The 22,296-nt window shown below is 36.5% G+C and overlaps 1 protein-coding gene and 1 pseudogene across 5 annotated transcripts in view; one reads left to right on the top strand and one right to left on the bottom strand.

The window, feature by feature from the left end:
• The window catches only part of TNRC6A (trinucleotide repeat containing adaptor 6A), a 162,342-nt gene that overhangs the window by 76,665 nt on the left and 63,381 nt on the right, over nt 1-22,296 (top strand). For all 5 annotated transcript variants that reach the window (XM_069486797.1, XM_069486798.1, XM_069486796.1 and 2 more), the window contains exons 3-4: nt 12,542-12,629; nt 19,716-19,737. In XM_069486797.1, the coding sequence (XP_069342898.1) occupies nt 12,542-12,629; nt 19,716-19,737 (110 nt within the window). The remainder of the gene's footprint in view (nt 1-12,541; nt 12,630-19,715; nt 19,738-22,296) is intronic.
• On the bottom strand, nt 10,596-11,250 carry LOC138394306 (large ribosomal subunit protein eL15-like; annotated as a pseudogene).

The following is a 22,296-nucleotide window of genomic DNA, read 5'->3' as shown; positions in this document are numbered from 1 at the left end:
GCTTCCAAGATCCTCCACGTGTTCAGCTATCTGGAAGCTCCATTTTATTCCTTTTTTATGGGTGAAAAATACTCCATTGTGTGACTATACTGCATTTTGTTTATGCATTCATCAGTGGATGGGCATTTGGGCTGTTTTCACTTCTGAGCTGTTAGGAATAATGCTGCTATGAATGTTCCGGTGCAAGTGTTTGTGTGGACATATGCTTTCAGTTCTGTTGGGTGTATACCTAGGAGTGGAATTTCTAAAAGTTATATGTTTTAACTTTTTGAGGAACTGCGAGACTGTTTCCAAAGCAGCTGTAGAATTCTACGGTCTCACCAGCAATGTGTGAGGGTTTCTGTTTCTCCATATGCTTGCCATTGTCAACACTTATTATTGTCTTTTTTTAATATAGCCATCCAAGTGGATGTAAAGTGATATCTCATTGTAGTTTTGATTTGCATTTCATTCAAATTCAAAAGAACTTCATTCTTTTTATGCGACTGACTATCCAGTTGTTCCAGCACCATTTGTTGAAAAGATGTTCATCTTGGCACCCTTGTGGAGATCAGTTGATCATAAAGTGAGGAATGACCTCTAGACTCTCAGTTCTATTTCATTGATACTATATGCCCATCATTATGCCAGTTTCACACTGGCTTGACTACTGTAACTTTGTAATAAGTTTGAAATCAGGAAATGTTGAGTCCTTGTTCCAAGATTGCATTGGCTGTTCTGCTTGCACCTCTATATGAGTTTTTGGATCAGCTTGTCAGTTTCAGCAAAAAAAAGTAGCTGGGATTATGATACTAACAGTGTTGAATCTGTAGATCAATTTGGATAGTATTGCCATTTTAACAATATTAGCCTTTCGGTTCGTGAACATGGAATCTCTTTCCATTTATTCAGGTCTTTAATGTTGTTCAAAGATGTCATGTAGTTTTCAGCATATGAATGTGCTGCTTTTGTGAAATTTATTCCTGAGTATTCTTTTTGATGCTATTGTGAATGGAATTGTTTTCTTAATTTTTAGATTATTCATTGCTGCTATATAGAAATCCAATCGATTTTTTTTAAGTTTTTTAAAAAAATTATGGTGAAATATAAAATTTACCATCTTAACCATTTTAAATCGTGTTGTTTGGTAGCATTAAGTACATTCACATTATGGTGCAACATCACCACTATCCATCTCTGCAATTCTTCATCTTGTGCCCATTAAACAGTGACTCCCCATTCTCCCCTCCCCTCAGCCTCGGCAACCATTGTACTTTCTGTCTCCATGAATTTGATTACTCTAGATACCTTATTCATGGGATAATTGAGTATTTTGGTTTTTTATGACTGCTTATTTCACTTAGCATAATATTCTCAAGGTTCATCCATGTTATAGAATGTGTCAGCCAATTTTATACGTTGATCTTGTGTCTTGTAGCTATGCTGAACTTGTTATTAGTTCCAGTAGTCTTTATGTGTGTGGGTTCATTAGGACTTTCTGTGTACAAGATTATGTCATCTGTGAATAGAGATAGTTTTACATCTTCTTTTCCAGTCTTGGTGCCCTTTTTCTCTCTTGCTCTCACTCTCTTTCTTAGTTTTTGTCTAGTTTTTAAACTGGAACCTCCAGCTTCATGTTGAATCGGAAGTGGCAAGATCAGACATCCTTTTCTTGTTCCTAATCTTAGAGGAAAAATACTCAGTCTTTACCATTAAATATGATCTGAGCTGTGGGCCTTTATGAGATTGAGGAAATTTCCTTCTATTCCTATTTGAGTGTTTTTGTCTCGTTCTAAGAGGGTGCTGGATTTTGTCAAATGCGTTTTCTGTGTATATTGAAATCATCATGTAGCTTTTGTCCTTCATTTTGTTAACATGTTGTATTTCATTGATTGATTTTCATGCAACCAACCTTGCATTCCAGGAAGAAATCCACTTTGTGTGGTTCCTTTTGTATGTTGCTAAATTTGATTTGTTAGTCTTTTGTCGAGGATTTTTGTATTTCTATTCATAAAGGTCATTGATATGTAGTTTTTTCTTCTTCTGATGTCTTTGTCTGCTTTTGGTACCTGGTAGCTGATTTGGTCTGGTTTGGAATCTGAGGCCTTTAGTTGTTGGTTTTGCATCTACCTCATTTTGCATTGGGCTATGATAATTTTTTTTATGTATATTCAATTTCATTTTCTACTGTATGCTCTGCCTCCTTTGGTTGCAGCCTTCTTTGTATCCTAACTTTAGCCTGGTGCAGTGTTTTGCACCTAGTCTCTCTTTTTTTTTTTTTTTTTTTTGGCACCTAGTCTCTAATAGCTAACAAACAATTAGTGCATACTTTTATGGTCAGCTGTTAAGCATTTCATCTGCATTACCTTATTAAATCTTCACAACAACCCCTTGAGGAAGGTACAGTTTGAGACCTCTCAAATTAGGAGTTGGAGGCTTTAGAGGAATTAAACACAAGTAGTTTAATTAAGTAGTTGCTTAAGGTTACACAAGTAGGTGGTAGAGTTGAGATTTAAGTCTACTTCACTTTGGCATTGGACCTGGAGGTTTTCACTGCATGCTATGCTGCCTAGGAAATGCTTGTTTGAATAGATTGAAATTAAACTGGTTCTTAAAGAACTGGAGTGTGGATAGGAGTAAGAGTGAGAAGAATCCATTTTTGGTGATGGGGAGGGCATTTTTAGTAAGGCAAGGAAGCAGGAATTGGCATCTGATTTGAGTGGTCAGTACCAGGGAGTATGATACAAGTGGAAGAACTGGTTTTTGTCCCCAGACCAGTAATTAGTCCTATTTGGAAGAGTGAGATTAACATCTAAAATAGTTAGAAAATGAGTATTATTTAATTAGATGTCAAGGGTGAGGTTTGTGTGGTTAAAAAGAATCGTGAAGGAGTTAGTAATTAAGTTAAGCCTGAAAAGAAGAGTAGGATTTAGGTGGGTAGATTTAGCAAACTGGATTTTGTGTCTGCCCTGCCACATCCTTATACCATCTGACATGTAGCTTAGGCTTTCTGATCCTCAATTTCTTTTCACTGTCAAATGGGTATAACATCAGTTCTATGTTTTAGGATTGTGGGTTCAAAATGGGTAATATCTTAGAGCACTTTGTAAACTTTAGAGTGCTTCTGTCCTTATGGTAGAGTGTCTGTTATTTTCTCAATTTCTAATCTCACTAACTTTCCTCAGCCTGAGCTTTTTATTTTGAATTTCAGCTATAGAGAAATGCTGCAAGAATAGAACAAAGAATTTCTGACTACCCTTCACTCTTATTCCTCAAATGTTAACATGTAATCACATTTGCTTTATCATTCCCTCTTTATATACATACTGTATTTACCATTTAAGAGTAATTTGCAGACATGATACTCCTTTACCCCTAAACGCTGAAGTATGTATTTCCTAAAATCAAAGATATTTTCTTAGTAACTACAGTCCCATTATCAAAATTGGGAAAGTAACATTGGGACAATCTTAATAGCTAATCTATAGACTTTGTTCAGATGTTGCCAATTGTCTCAATAATGCCCTTTAGAGCAAAACAAAAAATAATTTTTTTCTAGTCAGGGATTCAATTCAAGATCACAAGTTGCATTTAGTTTTCATGTTTGTTTAGTTGCCTGTATTCTGGAACTGTTTGTCAGTCTTTGTTCTTTAGGACCTTGACATTTTTAAAGATTACAGCCTAGTTATTTAGTTACATTGTAGAATGACCCTCAGTCTGTGTTTATATGATGTTTCCTCATGATCAGATGAGGTTATGTGTTTTTGGCAAGAATGTACCAAAGTGATACTATGTTTTTCTCAGTACATCATGTCAAGAGGTGCATGTTCACTTATCCTGTTACTGGTAATGGTAACGTCAACTACTTGGTTAAGGTGCTATCTGTCAGGTTTTACTACTGTAAAGTTAGAATTTTTCCCCTTGTAATTAATAATAATATTGTTAGGAGATACTTTGAGAGTATGTAAATGTCTTGTTTCTTATTAATGTTCTTGCCTGAATCAGTTGGGTTGTCAAATAGTGATTTTTTTAAATCAACCATTCTTTCTCCATTAGTTGACATTTTACTGTAAGACCTGGTCCTTCTGCCCATTCTCTCATTCATTCATTTACTAATATCGGTATGGACACATTGGTTCTTGTTTTATTCAGTGGTTTATAATCTTTTATTAGCATTATTTATTTTATTGCTCAAATTATGGTGTTAGTGGAAGTCTCTTTCAAGCTTAACCTTCTCATTTTTGAAGAGATCTAGACTATAATCTGGATCCTCATTGCCACCTCTTTGTGCCTATTTTCCTTTCATTCTCTCCCTCCTGCCCAATCAACCAGATACCTTAAGAGGAAGGTGTGCCAACTTATTACTACCGTTTGTGCCTCTAAAGCTAAGCTTTCTAGGAATAAATGTACAGCATCGACCACACCTTGTCTCTTATCTTCTTTTCTCCCCATACTCATGTCACAAACTTATATTTTTATTAGTATTTGTGTGCACTTCCAGATTTTCTTTATGCATACATAAGGATATGTGGATATACATATTCTCCCCCAACACAAAAGATAGCACACTGAACCTTAGCTTTTTTTCCAATTAACTTTATTCCTTCACAATTCTTTCCTATCAGGATGTAGAGTGGCCTTTGTTTATTTGTTTTGTATTCCATTTTATGGATGTATTCATTTTCTTTAATATTCTGTATTTGCAGATATTTAACTACTGTGATAGCCTCTAGTGTGTCCCCCCATCCATGACTTTCTTTTATACTTTTATTCCTGAATCCATTTCCACCTCTAAATAAATATTGGTCTTCCTTATTTTAAAAACAATCGACAATACTTCATTTTTATCCTGTTCTCTTCATTTCATTGCCAAAGTTTTTGAAAAAATGAACTAAACCTTCGACTTCACTCCCTTACCTATTTTTGCTGTAATTGGGTTTCCATCTCTACTATCTGGCGAATTATAGTTTTGAAGGTTACCAGTGGCTTCTTACTGTGTAGTGCTAGACTGGCTTTGATGAATTTAGGTAGGAGGATAAAAAGGAGTAAAAAAGAATGGGGGTTGGTGATCAAAAGGGGGAACAGGAACACTGGAAGGAAATAGAATAAAGGAAAAAGTAGGAGAACAAAATTATTTTTTGGCAGAAGATGTGAAGTATATTTTTGTTACAAGCTTGTAACATACAACTGGCTTGTGCGTGAGTATGAGCTGGCTTATGGTGAGTTGCTGACTGATAGGCTAGTCGGGCCCTCTGGAAAGTTGTTTCCTGTTTTCTCTTTCCCAAAGCTAAATGGAAACATGCAAACCCATGTCCCATTATTGTCATTTCTGACCACATAGCCACCATTTAAAATTTTTTTATTTTAAAAATTCGGAGTTGTCATTTACATATCTCTTTTTTTACCATTCTTTTTAATATTGCTGACTATTCTAATTTGTTATAATTACTTGGAATTATTTTGGATTTATTCTTTGTTTCCTTTTTCCGCTGCCACCAAGGACGTTAGTTAATACATTCACTTGAATTGCTGCAAGTCTTCTTACCCTATTGAGGCAATTTATTGCCTATTCCTATCAACACTTTCCCTCCCTTTTTCAATTTCAGTCAATACTAGTACCTGAAATTGTTATACTAATGAGTCTTCGTGCTTTGCTCATGCGCATGCCTTTCTTGTTTCTAGAAAATCCTGTTGCTTCCTCAAGACCCCACTGCTTCACGAAGCTGTCCATAGTTATAACAGCTCATGTGCACATCTTATTTTCCTAAGTTTGCTTACAACCTGTAGCAAATGTTTGCTTGTTTTCTTATTTCAGATGTGTTCAGTTGTTCCTACAAAATTGTAGGAATTTTTTTCCCACAAAAAAATCATGTTTTCTACTCGAGCTCTTCCAGTGCACAACAGATTGCTTGCCTTATATTATAGGAATCCCTAGGTATATTCTTGTTGGTTGAGAGACTAAATGTGTATGTTATTATTAAATAATTTTGGGTGCAGAGATCAATTTATTCAGGTATCCTTTGAGCTCTTCTCTTCACTCCCCTACTGTACCATGGAAAATGTGTACTTTTTAAATGGAAATTTCTTTTTGTTTTCCTAACAAATGTTACAGTGATCTGGACCTTGACTTTTCTTTAACTCTGCAGTGTGTCCAAGAGGTTTTTCTTTGTTTGTTGGAGTCCCCAGGACCACCTTCAGGTTTTACAATTCACTAGGAAGACTCACAGGACTCAGCATATAGTTGTGTTCATGGCTATGATTTAATACAGTGAAGGAATACAAAACAACATCGGCAAAGGGAAAAGGTACATGAGGTAAAGTCTGGGGGAAACTAGGTACAAGCTTCTAAGAGTTCTCTCCTTGTGGAGTCAGACTGGACATACTTAATATCATCAGCTTCAAATTGTGAGTTGTACAATGTCTACCCGGGGAGTACATTAGAAATTGAGTACCCAAGGTTTCTACTGGGGGCTGGCCCTGCAGGTAGCCTCTGCCTGGCAGGTACCGAAATTCCATTCTCCCAGAAGGAAAGCAATTGTTCAGCGTAGATCATATTGTTTGTATAGTTTAGGCACAGAAAACTACTCTTAACTGATCAGGGAACAGTGTGAACCCTCCTGAAATCTGAATCCCCTGCCACCCACCATGGGCCACCTTTGCAATCCTTTCTAAGGACCACGTTCTCAGACCTGCTATGTTAACTCCATCAACTCTTTTCTGCACACCGTGGAGATCTGCCCCCTTTTAATATTACTGTGTGGTATTCCATAGAATGACCACATTATGGTTTAACTTTTCCCTATTGATTAGCTTCTAGGCTGTTATTTTGCAGTACCCACCTTTGTGCAATTTCTTTTCTAGAAGCTTAGATTAGAATTGATGGATCATAAGATAATAACATGTAAAAATTCATTCTGAATAGGTACTTCCAAGTTGCTCACCAGAGGGCTTAGTGCTAGTCTCTACTTCTAATAGCAGTGTACAAGAGTACCCTTTGGAAGAGATTAATTTTAATGATATTCATGCTGGGAATGTAGGAAAAACTGACCGTCTAATATCAGGAAGCACAAGAGGAGGAGGGACATTCTAGCTCTGAGGTGTATCCTGCTGCTGTTGTAGACCCTTGCCTCACACATTGTCTTCCTGCCTCCCAGGACTCTTGGTCTAGTTCAAATGTCTAATCTTTCTATTGGCCTATCTTGTTACCTTTAATCATTGGTGTGGAGGCTTGTGATTTTCCATCTTTTATTATGGAAAATTTTAAGCATATGCAAAAGTAATAAGGAAGCTACATGTACCCATTACGCAGTTTCAGCAATTGCCAACATTTTGTCAATCTCATTTCATTTTTCTTTTTCTGGGAGGTGGAGGAGGGCCTAGAGCAGAGAAAGCAAATCCTAGAAGTATGGTGTTTTAAAAACCATAGAAGTATGGCTGTTCAGTCTTTTGTCTTTCTTTATATTTTTACTGTTCTTGCTCCTAATTACATACCTGTGGTTCTTGGAACTCTAATACTTTGTGTTTCCTGCAGTACATTCTGTTAAAAGGGTTCTTGTAAAAGGTGAAAGGAAATAAGAAAAAGATTGTGGAGGCATACAATCTGGGGGAAAGATATACTATAAATAAGATTTATCACTTAACAGATCTAAAGGAAAAGGATTCGTTCTTTGTGGTTCCTGAAGAGAGAGCCAGTACAGTACTTTACTTTGGGAAGTACCATGGTGTAGGGAAAAAGAAAGAAAGACCTTGACTTTGGCATCCTAGATTGTAGTCCTGACTTTACTCTGTACTAGCTGTATGACCATGAACAAGTCACTTAACCTTTCAGAGCTTTAGTTTCCTCATTTATAAATACAAATATAGGGAACATTTTTACCTGTCATTTAAAAAGGGATAATTAAATTAGAAAATATAAAGTGTCCAGCATAGTCACTGCAACGTTTTAATCACTCAGAAGTTTGTTCTCATTTCTGGGTTCTTTGAGCCAATGAGTGGGACTTACAGGGAAGTAGATTGATTTTGGCTTAATGAAGGGAGAATTTTCTAAAAATTAAGCCTAACTTTTGAACAGTCTGTATCTAACACAGATAAATCTGTCATTGCTTGCTGTTGAGGAAACTCATTCCTGAACAGTACAAGTAAATGATTTGTATTGGTTACTGGAAGATGAGGGCAAAATTTGAAGCATAGCTTAAATAGTTGTGTGGAATATACTGTCGTAATCTTGATCTATTTATTTTTTAGAATCCAAATATTGCATTTCCCCTCATTCTGTTTGTTAAAATCAAATTTGAGATATAATTTACATGCAGTAAAATTCACACATTACAAATGCATGTAACTACCACTCCAGTCAAGTTAAGAGAACATTTCCATCTTCCTAGAAAATTCCCTCGGTGGTAATGATTCTTATAAGTCATCTCAAAGACTTTATATGTGAGATACAGGGCATAAGTAAATAAAAATATCAAATTCTGATAAAGGGGAGTACAGTTTTTATAGCGCAACAAGGACTTACAGATTTGAGGTATCCTGCAGACCAACCTTCAAGGGATGGATGATTGCTAACTGGAATGTTGTCTTTGTGGATCATGTATCAAACACGATGGCCCACTTAGACTTAGCAAATCATCAGCGCTTATTCCTTTTGATAAATATGGTAAATGATACAAATATCTTAAATGAATCCCTACTGGCATTTATATCCTGAAAGCTGCAGTGTTTGGGCACATTTATATTTTTTTCCAGTTGGCCCTCTGAAGGAGGAGATACGGGAAAAGCATTGTTAGTTGGCAGTGATGACAGTGTTAAACAGAACATTTTCTTCTGTGCTTACAATATCAGCTGATAGTGTAATATTTCCTTGAGAAGAAATGTGGCATGTCTTTTAAGTACTAAGGGGAATATTTTTGGCCAGGAAAATACTTGCTAATAAGCTTATCAAAAAGCCTGTAAGACTGGGTGCGGTGGCTCACGCCTGTAATCCTAGTACTTTGGGAGGCTGAGACACGAGGATTGCTTGAGACCATGAGTTTGAGACCAGCATGGGCAACATAGCAAGACTCTGTCTCTACAGAAAATGGAAAAATTAGCCAGGCATGGTGGTGTGTGCCTGTAGTCCCAGCTACTCAGGAGGCTGAGGCAGGAGGATTGCTTGAGTTTAGGAGTTTGAAGGTTGCAGTGAGCTATGATGACTCCACTGCACTCTAGCCCAGGCAACAGAGTGAGACCCTGTCTCGAATTTAAAAACAAAAGCAAAAACCAAAAAATAAAAACCCTTTAAATGAAATTTGAGAAAGGAGAAAAAAATCCAGGTAGTTAGGGAAAATTCCATGGAGTAAATTTATAGTGACATAAAAGAACATTGGAAAAGGACATGTCTCTAATTCAAGGTGCCAGATGTTTCTGAATGATAAACCTATAATATCTTCACATAACTCGGGTAAAGACAGTCTTTTGGGTGCCACTGATAGTTGGTGAGATGAGTTCGTGACTAGGCATTTGAGTGCTTACTAGATAAGCATTGTGCTAAGTAAGCACTCCTAATCCTTATAAAATAACTGTTAATATGAAGTGGACATGTATGGTCATTTATCTCCAGTTTAATATGAAGAAATTGGGACTGGAGAAGATGAAGTATTTAGAGCTGATAATCAGCTTTCGCTCTTGAGTTCTGCATGTCTCAGGATAGGTAACTTGTATAAACTAATTGCCTTGCTTACTAATTTTACTCTGTGGCTTTCATATGCTGTGGTTGTCTTGATCCTTCACTTCCTCAGGATCGTACTGTGAGTGAGCTTGTTCACTTTTACTACCTCCCTTATGCAGACTCCATAAGAGGGTGAATCATGGTTACAGTTGGCACAAATCTGTTACGCTACTCCGTTAACCACATGACAGTTGTAACAAAATACAGCAACAGTTACGATACCCTTCTTCTAGCTTTTAACTGATTTTAGTATTCTTATGCTTAACTTTACTAAATTATCATCAATTATGCAAAATGTCACTGTCTACCTGCATCTCCTCTAGGTCTCTTCCATCAGCCAAGCCAACTTAGATTTTGTCTGATTTCATTCTAGTGCAGCTGTAGTACTCCTCCCAGTTTCTTATGCACTTGCCTATCTTTCTCATTTTATCTTCTTCAACATCTCTATTGGCATATGCATTCTAGCCTTGATAACTGATTTGCAGTTTCCCAAATATCTAGTTCATATCCTCTGAACCTCTCCTTGTCTGCCTGATATTTATAGTGTCCTCTCTGGAAAGGTTTCTCAGGGCAGAGTTAGGTATTTTCTTTCTTTCTTTCTTTCTTTTTTTTAGGCACTCCTCTTTTAAAGAATTTATTTTACACCTGTTGTACCACATAGCATGTTTTAAACACTGACATATAACTCCCTAATAAGATAAAGCAAAGACAAAAAAATTTATCTTATTAGAAACAAGACACACCATCACTTACAGTCTTCAAACATTATGGCACTTTAACTTCATAATTTGGCAAAGCATTCATGAAACTATCTGTGGACTAGTTTTAACAGACAGATAACACCTTTAAGCAGACATGACCATCCTAAGTTGTTTATTAGGTGTGAATTTTACAAACATTACTTATGTTAGCGGTAATGGTAGAGCTGGAGAGTATTGCCCCTTCTCCAAGCTGGACGGCGAGAGCCACCAATAGTGTGGTGGAACTTATGTCCCTTTCCAAGGCCACAGCTCTTGCGGCCTGCAGATGTCAGCCCATGCTTTTCCCTGTGTGCTTGTGGACCAGTTTGGTGATTGACTGGGTGTCAGGATTTCTTCTGATAGCTTTATGGAATGGATCAATGAGGATAACCTCAAAAAATTCGTATGTGGAAATCTTCACCAACCCAGTAAGAATTCAGGACTCTTAGAGCCTCACAGTGGCATCCAGCTCGCTCCTCAATAGGCTGAAGGCTTTGAGCAAACTTTAGCCGGGTGGGGGGTGTTGAGTAGCTATGGCCTTTCTATTTCTTAGCTGGTTAACACCATGATGGACAGGCTTGCCATAGGTTGCATCCTTAGGAACTGAGTGTTTGTGGACACCACGGTGTGCACAAATTCTGTATGTGCCTTGTATCCCAGTCTGCGTGTTTTATCTGGCAGGGTGGGATAGGGAGCCCTGTGGAGCGCAGAGAGCTGGTGGTACTGCCAACAGAGGACCCTCAGAAGTAAAGGCATTACATCAGACTGGTTCTTCCTCCATAGCTCCTGGATGTATTTGTATGCACCCATTTTGGCTTACCTGTTAGCTGCTGCCAGACAGAAATGAAGTGATATTTTCTTTTTGTATGATGGTTTTCTTATGAATGACGGTTTTGGTTCTAGACTCCGGGGTGATTCACCTAGGTAGCTGGAGTGACTTTCCTCCACCTTTGCATAGATTTTACCCAATAGACTCCTACCTTGAATGGGAGGGCTGATGTATGTGAAGGGTGTTGACTGGCAGGCTTTATTTTAGGGAATGGCAGTAGCTTCCAACCAGAAGGGCTTTGTTCTGGGACAGCCAGACCCATAGCCGGAACCTGCTGGCCTCCAGCAGAAGGTTTAGTTTCTTTAGAGAGCGTTTCTTTGGTTTTAGGCCAGATTTGAAAGCAGCTGCTACCTGTGGCTGTGTAGGCATAAGGATGGGAAGTGAGTGGGAGGGGTTGAGTAGCTATGGCCTTTCTATTTCTCAGGCAGTCTTTTTGCCCCATGCCTATTTCTGTTCTCCCTGATCTGATCTCGGAGCTTCTCTAGAGCTCCACCAGAAAGGATGGCACATACGTCCATTTAAGACTTCTCTTGTGTTTATTCTTTGGTGTGGCCTCCTTTGCTCTTGTTTATTCATCAGCTCTCGATAGAGTAAAAAAGGTAATAATCTTTCCTGAAACACATTGTCCTAGGCTGTCATTTTGAAATCCTGAACTAGAGGTTCTGTTGATAGCTTTGAGCATTTGAGATTTTAAAAATTTAAACTTATATGAAGAGTACATTATTATTTCCCAAGAATTTGATACACTAGTTTGGAATGTTTAGCAAATATGAAATTATTGTAATGTAGAAATACAAGTGACCTATTTATGAATAACATGTTCAAAAAATATTTTAAAAACCGTTCAGAGTAAGGAAAGCCAAAGGTTTCCCCATAAACCTGGGCAGAAGAGGATTGTGGGAAGGCCCCAGCCATTGCCATTAGCTACTAATTGATAATTGGGGCCAGTAGCAAGATAACTCCAGTTTACGAGAGTGTTTACATTCTAGAATTGGAGGGAAAAATTGCTTATTTCCTGTGTGAACTTTGCTAATTTTAGGTTGTCTTCCTTGATACAATATTAAGTTAATAGCTCTACTACTGTGACTTAATAAGGAAAAGTGAGTTGTGCTGTAGAGTGACTATATAGTTAGATTTAGGTTACAAGTTGTGTTTTATATCAATGAATGATAAAAGAATTTGCCATGTATTTACTTCTAATAAGAGTGAAAATGACCCTGTGTGCGACATTACTTTTATTTCTTAGTACATTTTGGGAAAGTTAATTGCAACTGTGTGGTTCAGGGATTTAGTGCAAGAAGAAGAACAGTTGATGGAAGAAAAGAAAAAGAAAAAAGACGACAAGAAAAAGAAGGAAGCTGCTCAAAAGAAGGTAGTATGTGTATAAACTATTTATATTAAGCAGTTTAAACATAGACTAAAAAAGAAAATTTCATTGGATATTTTTAAGGCATTTGATTTAATGTTTTAGCTTCAGTGAAGATTTGTTTTAATATTTAATGTCTTTGTATATGCATATAAAGTAGCTTGCTGAGTGTGTACGATTTAATGCATAATAATTTAATCTTGCCAATAGTTTTTCAAAGGTAAGTACATTTTATAGGTCTTTATCTTTGAATTAGCTGTTCATAGGTGTTTCATAGTGTATTATTTTATAAGTGGGAAGAGCATGGAATTTGTAGCCACACTGAGAGGATTTGAAACCTCGCTCTCCCACATAGCACATAGAATGGTGTGGCCTTGAATGTTATTTAGCCTCTCTGGGCCTTAGTTTCCTTATGTTTTGTAAAATGAGAGTTGAATTAAATGAGATAATGTAATATATATACACATATAATTGGAAATAAAGTAATACAGGAATACATTATTAGAGGAAATAGTAATAGACATAATAAATAAAATGTCAGTTTCCTTTTCTCTTTTTATTTAATACCTGGACTGATTTTTAAAACTTGCAGTTTACATTAGGATACTTTAAATTAAGCCTAAGACATTAATTACTGCAAAAGAACTCTAGCCAATACAGTATAAGAAACTGTAACCAAAACAATACAAATTAAGGCAAAAATAAAAGACCACATTTATAATTATAAATTTTTTTTAAAAACACAAATTGTTATAAAAGCTGATACCGGTTAACTAAACTGGGTACTCATCTCCTACTGTGTCAAAGTTTCAAGCACCTTAAAATATTCTCCAAGACCCAGTGAAATTATTGTTCCATTTCTCTACTCTGATGAAAAATTATTACTTTTTAATATTTAAATAGCATCAGGAGATGAGACAGGAAAGCTTGATGGTAGATGTAGGTTTGTCTCAGGGCTTTGGCCATTGGGGAAAACACTGAAGATATTTTAGTGGATTGAAATAAAAGTTGGTATTTTAGAATGTTTACCTTGGAAAATTGGAACTGGATTGGAAGAGGTTCATACCAGAGGCTGAAATACTGGTCGATGGGCCTGTTAAAATAATCCATGGAATTTGTTTCTTAAAGGACACAAAGGGAGAGCAACCTAGATTGACTCTTAGGTTCTAGATTGAGTGACTAAGTACACTTTGAGAACAGTTATCAGGGTTGAGAATACAAAGAAAGGAGAAATGATAAATAGTACATTTCTGTATGTGCTGAGCTTAGGGTATCATCAGCAAGTATTAGGGGAGGAACAGAGTACAGAGCATTTAGAATTTAGTATGAGATAGGAGGAGATGATAGGTGACCCTAGTCATCTGCCTTTTGCTTGCTCTTGGGTGATGGGGAAGGGATGCATAGGTATATGTTATAGCGAGGGTTTGGGTAGGTTTCTGGTGTAGAGTTTTGGCGTTGACTGATGCCTTGACCCTCTCTGTCAGAGACCTATTTATGTAGGACAGTCTTTGCAGCTTGGTCAGTCATTGCTCAGGATTTGTTATGAAAAACTTGTGTCCTCTGTGGGTCTAAGGTTGGAGGAAGGCTTGTGAGACTGTTGTTCCATCATATGAAGGCCATTTACGCCATGAGAAAAGCTTCTAAGAAACTTAAGAGATTTGTTGAGGAGGATGCTTAGGTATACTTTGTATAGAATCTGTAGTTTGGCAAGCATCTGAATGTTGCATTAGGCCCTGTTGGTCTTTGCATCTGAGGAGTTTAGGATTTATCTGGTAAGTCAGAATATATGTGAAATGGCTGGAGAAGAGGCCTAAGATGGTATATAAGTGTATTTATTTGGAATTTATTGTATTTACCGAGGATATTCTAAGAAAAAGAGGAATCACTTGAACGATTTCTTTAAATATTGTATTTTTGTGAATATAATGGTTAAGTGGTAACATACAAATAATGGATCTAATTGTTAAAGTTCATCTTTATATTCTTTTATAATCAAATCTCTAAATCACCAAGTCAGTATAGGTGGTCACTTATGTGTGACCAGCTTATAAATAAACCTCTAACACATGAACGGTGATTATTGTGCCATTTGGCTTCTCACCAAATGAGAAGTGGCAGCTTTTCATACTTTTTCCACTTCATCTCTGCCTCACCCCATGGTTTCAGTGTCTCACTACAACCATGTCCTATTATTAATAGAACCATCATCAAAGGCTTAGAGATACAAGGGGTTTCTCCTCTTTTGCCAGATCTTCAGCACTGATAGGGTATTTCTATGTATCCCATGGACACATAGTAATATCTACCCACTGAACACAATATAAGGGTAAGTGTAATATCGCCAGTAAGTGTTAAGTTTAATGAGCTGGGCTGCCACTGTAAATAACACTGTTCTTCTATTTCAAATAACTAGCTTACAACTGAATCTGAATACAATCTGTTGGTGAAGAGAGTACAGCTGCTATTTCCAGAGAGTGTTACCAAATAGCTCTTAAAAAAAAAAAAAAAAAAAAAAGAAGAGAAAAAGAACCCCCACACTGGCACACTTACAGCCCATATGAAGGATTGTGAGTCACAGGAGTTTGAAGACAAGTTTCCTGGAGCTTGTCTTTTGTCTGTAGTAGGAGTCAGCAGGTGTATCCGGGCAGGTGACAGACATCTAAATGAACCAGGTGGGCGGGCCCATTTTATAAACGTTGGAACATAAACTCATTACAGTAACAACAGTCTATTTTATGTAATACATATAATCTTATTTCTGAAAAAGAGCAGCTATTATCTGTTCTAATAAATATGTCATTTTCAATATAAGGAACCTGAGCATCAGAATGTATTAAGTTGCTGACCTTGGTTTCATCATGGTGATGGAACTAGGAATAGAATTGAAATCTTCTAATTCCCCCATTTGGTGCTTTTCCAAAACCCTGTGCCATGACTTTATCCTTTTCATACAGAACATTATCTTATACTTTTGCTTTTATTTTTTACCCTCTAAAGGTGAACTTTAAAATTGGAAAATAACATATTATGGTAGTTTTTGTAATAGGGCATAAAATAGGTCTCTATGCCATGAATCCAGAAAATATGTAGATTTAATATATATAGCCATTATGGCTAATAGCTATTGTGGTCTTTTTAAAGCCATTTAAATTCGTACCATGGGTTATTTTCTATTTAAAAATACCAAAACAGATAACACAGCTAGATTCTCTACAATATTTTTACTATGATAATTTTTCTTATTCTGTCATTGAAATATAAATTTAAATATTTAGGTTTTTTATAGAAATTTTACATAAAAATTAGGTGACTTATATTTCAGCCCCTAAACATCTCTAATATAGTGATCAATGACCAGAAGACGTCTTCTGCTTTTAATTTTTTTGAAAAATTTTTTCATAAATTGCTATGTATAACACTGTTTTCTGTTTAATATCTTCTGATTCTCAGTTGTAGAAAATAATTTGATAGCTCATGGAAATGTTTCCATACTTTGTAAAAAAAAGGGAGCAACAATAAGTAGCAATAGGTTATCATGGATTTCTCTCCAGGTTCTGTTTTTAGGAGAAATTTCTCAAGGGGATCTTAAGGGAAATGTAATGAGGAGGAAAAAAGAGGTTCAGAAATAGGTTAATTATAGAGGGATGATTTAGTATAACCTTTCCTTTAAGCATGTAATTGTAGTTTCTAGAAAACGTATAATAGTTGAGTGCTGAGGGGAAGCAACAATACAAATTGGGATCTTTTCGTGTTGAGAATGTTTCAGTATTCACGAGTTTTTTGTTACCGTGTTAAGAGCGGAAGGGATTTTTATAGGTTTTATTGACTTAAATGTACTAAATTCAAGTTTAAATGAGATTTTTAGGTTGTAGAAAACTTCATTGCCCTGTTGGGGGATCATATTCAGCAGTCTAATTAGTAAATTTTCTTAGTAACTTCGATGGTAACATGACCAGGCTTGGAACTGTGTGGCTTTTCTAGGACAGTTAGGTGTTCTCTTGCAGTCTTGCTCCTTAATTTACCTTGGTCTTCTCTTTTCTTCATTTTTAAAAAACTCTTTCAGGAGAACTGGGGTCTAGACTTGGGTGCTGTTTGCTAAAATCATGGGAAAGCTCTGGGAACACTAATTATCTTATTTAAAATAAGCAAATTGAACTAGATTAATTCTTTATTCCTAGTGTTAGGTCATAATATTTGGCACTGTTAAGGCATTGTAAATGATTACAAAAAATGAAAAGCAAGACTTGAGAACTGGAATGAGTGGAGAGTCAGCTCATTTCCAAATGTGAGAGAAGCCACTAAGGCAAAGCATGGTTCGGTGGGGCTGATGATAGCAACAACAGCAACTAATAATGTCTGTTGAATGCTTTCTGTATGCTAGGCACTGTCCAAAGTGCTTTACGTAAATTAAATCCCTTTGACCTCACAACAACTCTGAGGTTGGTGTTTTCTGCTCCAGTTTTATAGGTGAAGAAACTAAGCTTCAGAGAAGTTAACAGATTTAACCAGGGTCACACAGTGTAAGTGGAGGAGCCAAGATTCAAAGCGAGGCAGGCAGTCTGGTTTCAGACCCTGAGATCTCAACCACTGAAGTATGCTTCAGGATCTGGGAGCTGGGACAAGGAGTGCAGAGCCTAATAGAAACAAGCACCCAGTGTGCTATGTCCTGCCACTTGTCTGATGCCTTCATGAATGAACTGAGGCAATTACGATAATTGCTTGTGGAATCACAGCTCAGATATTTTTAAAGAAAAAAATGTTAAAAATGGAAATCATTTTGCTTCCAGAATCTTAATTCTCATGTACAAGAGTATCTATATTGATACCTCATATTTGAACATTGTTGTATAGTTTTTCCAAAAAAAGCGTTTCATATTTTATTATTTGACCCTTATAATAGCCCTGAAAGGTAGGCAGGACAATTATTTTCTTCATTTGAAGGATTAGGAAACTGAGACCCAGAGGTTTAAATGACAAGGTCATTTAAAAGTGAAAAGAAACAGTTGAGGTTAATTTAATATATTTTATGTAACCTAATATTGCCAAAAAATTATTATTTTTACATGTAATCAGTGTAAAATATAAAGAGACATTTAGCATTCTATTAAAAATACTATTAGAAATCCAGTATGTATTACTATTTTCACATCTCAATTCAGACAAGTCATATTTCAATAGTCAGTAGCCACATGTGGCTAGTGCCTACTGTTTTGGACAGTGCAGACAATTACTCTTAAAATCACTAACCTCACTTGGAAAATTCTCTTTTTAATAATTTGAGTAATGTACTAGGTCCTCAGACCAGCCCACAAAAACGTATTTTAAAGAAGTGGAACTCTATCAATTCCATTTCTTCCTAATCAGTTAGGAGCTCTTGGTTTCTATTCCTTCACTATATTAGGTCAGTATACTGAGGAGCAGACACACCTTATGGTGTCTCCTTGGTGCCATTCTCTGTAGATGACAGAATACTGAATGAGGTTGACCATTGTTCTGAAGCAAAATGGAGTTGTTTTTCCCAAGGAGTTGCCTAGCAGACATCCTTTATGTTGAAAGGCCTAGAAGAGCAACATTGTATACCTTGGGTTTTAATAATGTGGTCATGGCTTCCATGTACTGAAATTTAGCTTCTTTTGGAAGTAAACTGTGAAAGAGACCAAGAAAGTTAAAAAAAGTTTTCAACATGCAAAATAATTTTTGTATTCTTTGGCTTCAGAAAATTATGTATTAATTGTTTGACATCACATTTCTAATACTTAAAAGTGTTCATATGCTAACTCTCTCTAACAATACTTATTTTTTTACTATCATATTTTGAAAATGACTTCTCAGAAGTAAATGTTGTCAAGCTAGTTGGCTGGTCTTTTGGTATTGTCCTTCCATCAATTTTTTTTTTTCCTTTAAATTTTGATCCATAAAGATGGGCCTCCATTATTTCGTATGTCACTAGTGCTCTAAAACTTCGTAAAGCACCTCAGTGCTTAGATTGACTCTCTGGCTTTCCAGAGAAAGATTAGTGTTTGACATGGCTTCAATGTTGGGGAAATTACTATAGTTTTTACCATATATTCCATAATGATATAATTTAAAATGGTATTTTTGATAACTTCTCAATTTAACTAGGCAAAATGAATTGTCATGCCCCTTAACAGTTAAGAAAAGCTTTATCTTCATTTAGAAACATTTAGAAACAATTCCTGGTTATTCAGTTACCATTATTATTCAGTCTTTCCTCACTTCCCTGCCTATTCTTATATCTTTTATTTTCAGGACTCCCATACGATTGATCTTAATAAAAAAAAATTGATTTTTGCTTGGGTCCTCTATGGTTCTTTTGAGGCCCTTGGAAGTTTGAGCTATTCACTTTGAGGCAACTCGGGTGTCTTCAAGCCCCTGTCCTCAGTTGTATCAGAAAACAGGTAGAGCAGAAGCAGGCATTGGAAAGCAGTGAAAACAGTTCGTGTGAGTTTAACATCTGACACAGTAACTTTAATGAATTTTCAGATGTGTCAGAAATGACAAATTAGTGCAAAATTTTTTCCCCATTCAAAAATACTTGAAAGTTGACTATGTTTAACTGTGTATAGCAGCTTAACCTCCAGTAGTTAAATTTATTATTAATTTAGCTAAAGTGATTATATATAGCTTTTCTTACAGAAAACTTAATTTCCTTTGATTTGTAGCAATTTTTGAAGCCATTTAAACATATACAAAACTTACTAAATCCATTAAATTGAAAGGTGACAGTTATATATAAAAATCATTTTTATACTAAATGATGAGAAAAGTGCAGCTCCCATTTTAAAAATTGTATTGTCATACAATGATGTCTTCTGTGCTTTGTGTCTAAAGAAACATTACAGAATTTTTTTATTAATAAACATAGTGTCAAGGACAATGGGGCACATCTGTGGGAAAAGCATGCTTTCTTTGCATATCTTTTCCTATGCAGTTCATCTAAATGACAAATTCCTTATTTAATGAAAGTATGTATGTTTTATATAATAGTAATATATGAGCATTTTATCATAACAATCCATTTCTTTCAGTTTCATATTTACATTGTTTTTTGTTTGTTTGTTTTTATTTTAGGCCACTGAACAAAAAATCAAAGGTACGTTGTTTAAAGCTATATTTTATTCTCTTTTTCATTAAAGCCAAGGTTGTTTGTATGAATTTTTATCTAGCTCCAGGATGGGAGTGAGAAGAGCATGAAAGAAACAGAGGGTGGGAACAGACTTCTTCAGTGATACACACCTTGGAGTCATCCTTTGGAGTTTTATGGTTTATCGTGGTATATATTACCACATTTAAAATTTGTTGCCTCAAGACCTACCTTAAAACTGTCTCCTAGGATAAACACCACTTCCTAACATACTCCCTTGTTTGAGTCTTTGTGCCACATGTACCTTTTCTTTAGTCTTCCTTCTAAAAGTCTTCTTGTGTGGGGTTACCTCTAGGACCCCACTCCATCCCTTGGGGGTTCTGCCTGCTTTATTTCTTGTTCTCTGGATACTGTTGACCCCTACTCCTTCTTGCAGGCAGATAGTGACATGCATCTCTATATTATCACTTAGAATAGTGGATTGTCAATTTTATGGCCATTGTGCCAGGTTGAACAGCACCCAGTATACCCCAAGCAAAAAACTTCAGGGTGATAAAGAAACCGGAGCCTAATTCCTTTCAGGTCCTGAGTCAGGAACCCTTCATCCTCCCAGGAGTTGACTATTTGGTAATGAAAAGTGGAAGGCTCTCAGATGCTGAACTTGTTAGGCCTCAGTATTCTGAATTTTGATTTTAAGCTCTATCAAAAAAGTATGATCTCTGCATTTCGTTGGTATATGCACTTACAGTACTGCCTATGTTTATTAGAGGTCAGTGCCAGTTAAGGTAACATTCATTAGGTTCACTTGTATAAGAGTGAGCGAGAACACTTGTAATTTATATTTTACTGGAGAGAGAGAGGTGATGGGAGGACATACCCAAACACAGTATAGTATACTGTAATTTAACTACAGAGTCATAGTTATCCTGAAGCACAGAGATATGATGATTAGCTTAACAGAGGGGGTCAAGGAAGACCTCTTTAAGATTGAGTCTTAAAAGATGAAATAAACCGGGCATGGTGGTGTGTATCCGTAATCCCAGGTACGTGGAGGCTGAGGCAGAATTGCTTGAACCCAGAAGTTTGAGGCCAGCTTGAGTAACACAGTGAGACAACCCCGTCTCTCAAAAAAGAAAAAAGGAAAAAAAAAAAAAAAAAAGATGAAATGACCGAAGACTGAAATGGCAACAGGATCAGCACAGAGAAAAGAAATCTTGTGATGTGATATGCAGTGGTGGTGTTCCTAGAGTATTAAATACCCAGCGATAAGTGGGCAGGGTTGAGGCTGAAGAAATAGACAGGGATTAGGTCAAAGAAGGCCTTACATGCCATATGTACCAAGGAGCTTGGACTTTTATTTTATAAGCAGTTAGGAGCCACTGAAGAGCCTAAGCAGGGGAGTGACATGGTTTGTTTTTTCTTTCTTTTTTTAAAGCCAGTAATCACTGTACATGGAAAATACTGGCTGAAAGATGGATAGGGATTTGAAAGATAGAGCTAAGAGAAGAAAAGCATTCTACACAGAGGAAGCAGGTAGATAGGAACAGAGAATATGAGTATGCAGCTTTTGTCTTTAGCATTGGGGTATTAGGAAGTGACAGAATATAGGCCTGGAGGTAGGGGGCGCCAGAGGGCTTCATGCTAGTTAGGGAGTGGAGAGCCAGCCTTTACAGTGTCATGGTCATAAGCTATGCTTTAGGAACATATCTTTGTCATTACTACCTAATGTCACCAATAGAAGCAAGATTGGAGAGGGAAGAAAGGGATGGAGAGGATAATGAGGGTTTGAACTGAGGTCTTGGCAGTGGGGGTAAAACAGATGCATGAGGTATAATTGACAGGACTGGCAGCAAGAAAGATCAGAAGAGGAATTGAAGGTAATATTGTGGCTTTGAACCTGGATACAGTTACAGGGATGTGGAACATACGTAAATAGGAACATTGCCAGATTAGTAGGAACACAATCAAATTAATTTTTCTAAAACTCCTCTTCCTCATACCACCCCCCTGCATAGGAATGTTAAGTTGTCCCCAGTTCGTGCTTTAAGACCCCTCTGCTTGGCTTTAATCTGACCTCCGAGGATCTGTTTCTCATCACTCCCTTATTCTGTTTAGAGCCTTCTTATCTCTTTCATATTCATTCCTGTTTCTTTTTGATCCAGTTTCTCAGCCTAGGATGTCTTTATCATGCCTTTTTAAACTTCTCCAAGTTCTTCTTCTAATGGGTCACTCCAACTACCATCAGTCTCTCCCTTTTTAGTTTCTTAGGATGTTACGATATCTCTTAAATTTGGGCACTTGATTATATTCTGTCTCAGATTGTTTGACCCATGGGTATTTGTTTCTTCCATATGATCTTTGGAAGGTAGCTATGTTCACCACTATACCACCCATGCAACATGATCTTTGAGTACTTACTCTTTATATCATTTCCAAATGTAAATCATCCTTTTACATCCTTACATAAAATATGAACATATTTGAGTCTTGTTTTCAGACTTTTCCACAACTCTGAGAATGTTAGGCTGGGCATATGAAAGTCACTTCAAAATGTATTATGTTGTTTTG

The sequence above is a fragment of the Eulemur rufifrons genome, chromosome 14, assembly GCF_041146395.1.
Source record: "Eulemur rufifrons isolate Redbay chromosome 14, OSU_ERuf_1, whole genome shotgun sequence".
NCBI classification, from domain to species: Eukaryota; Metazoa; Chordata; class Mammalia; order Primates; family Lemuridae; genus Eulemur; species Eulemur rufifrons.
This window is presented reverse-complemented; position numbering and strand designations above follow the sequence as displayed.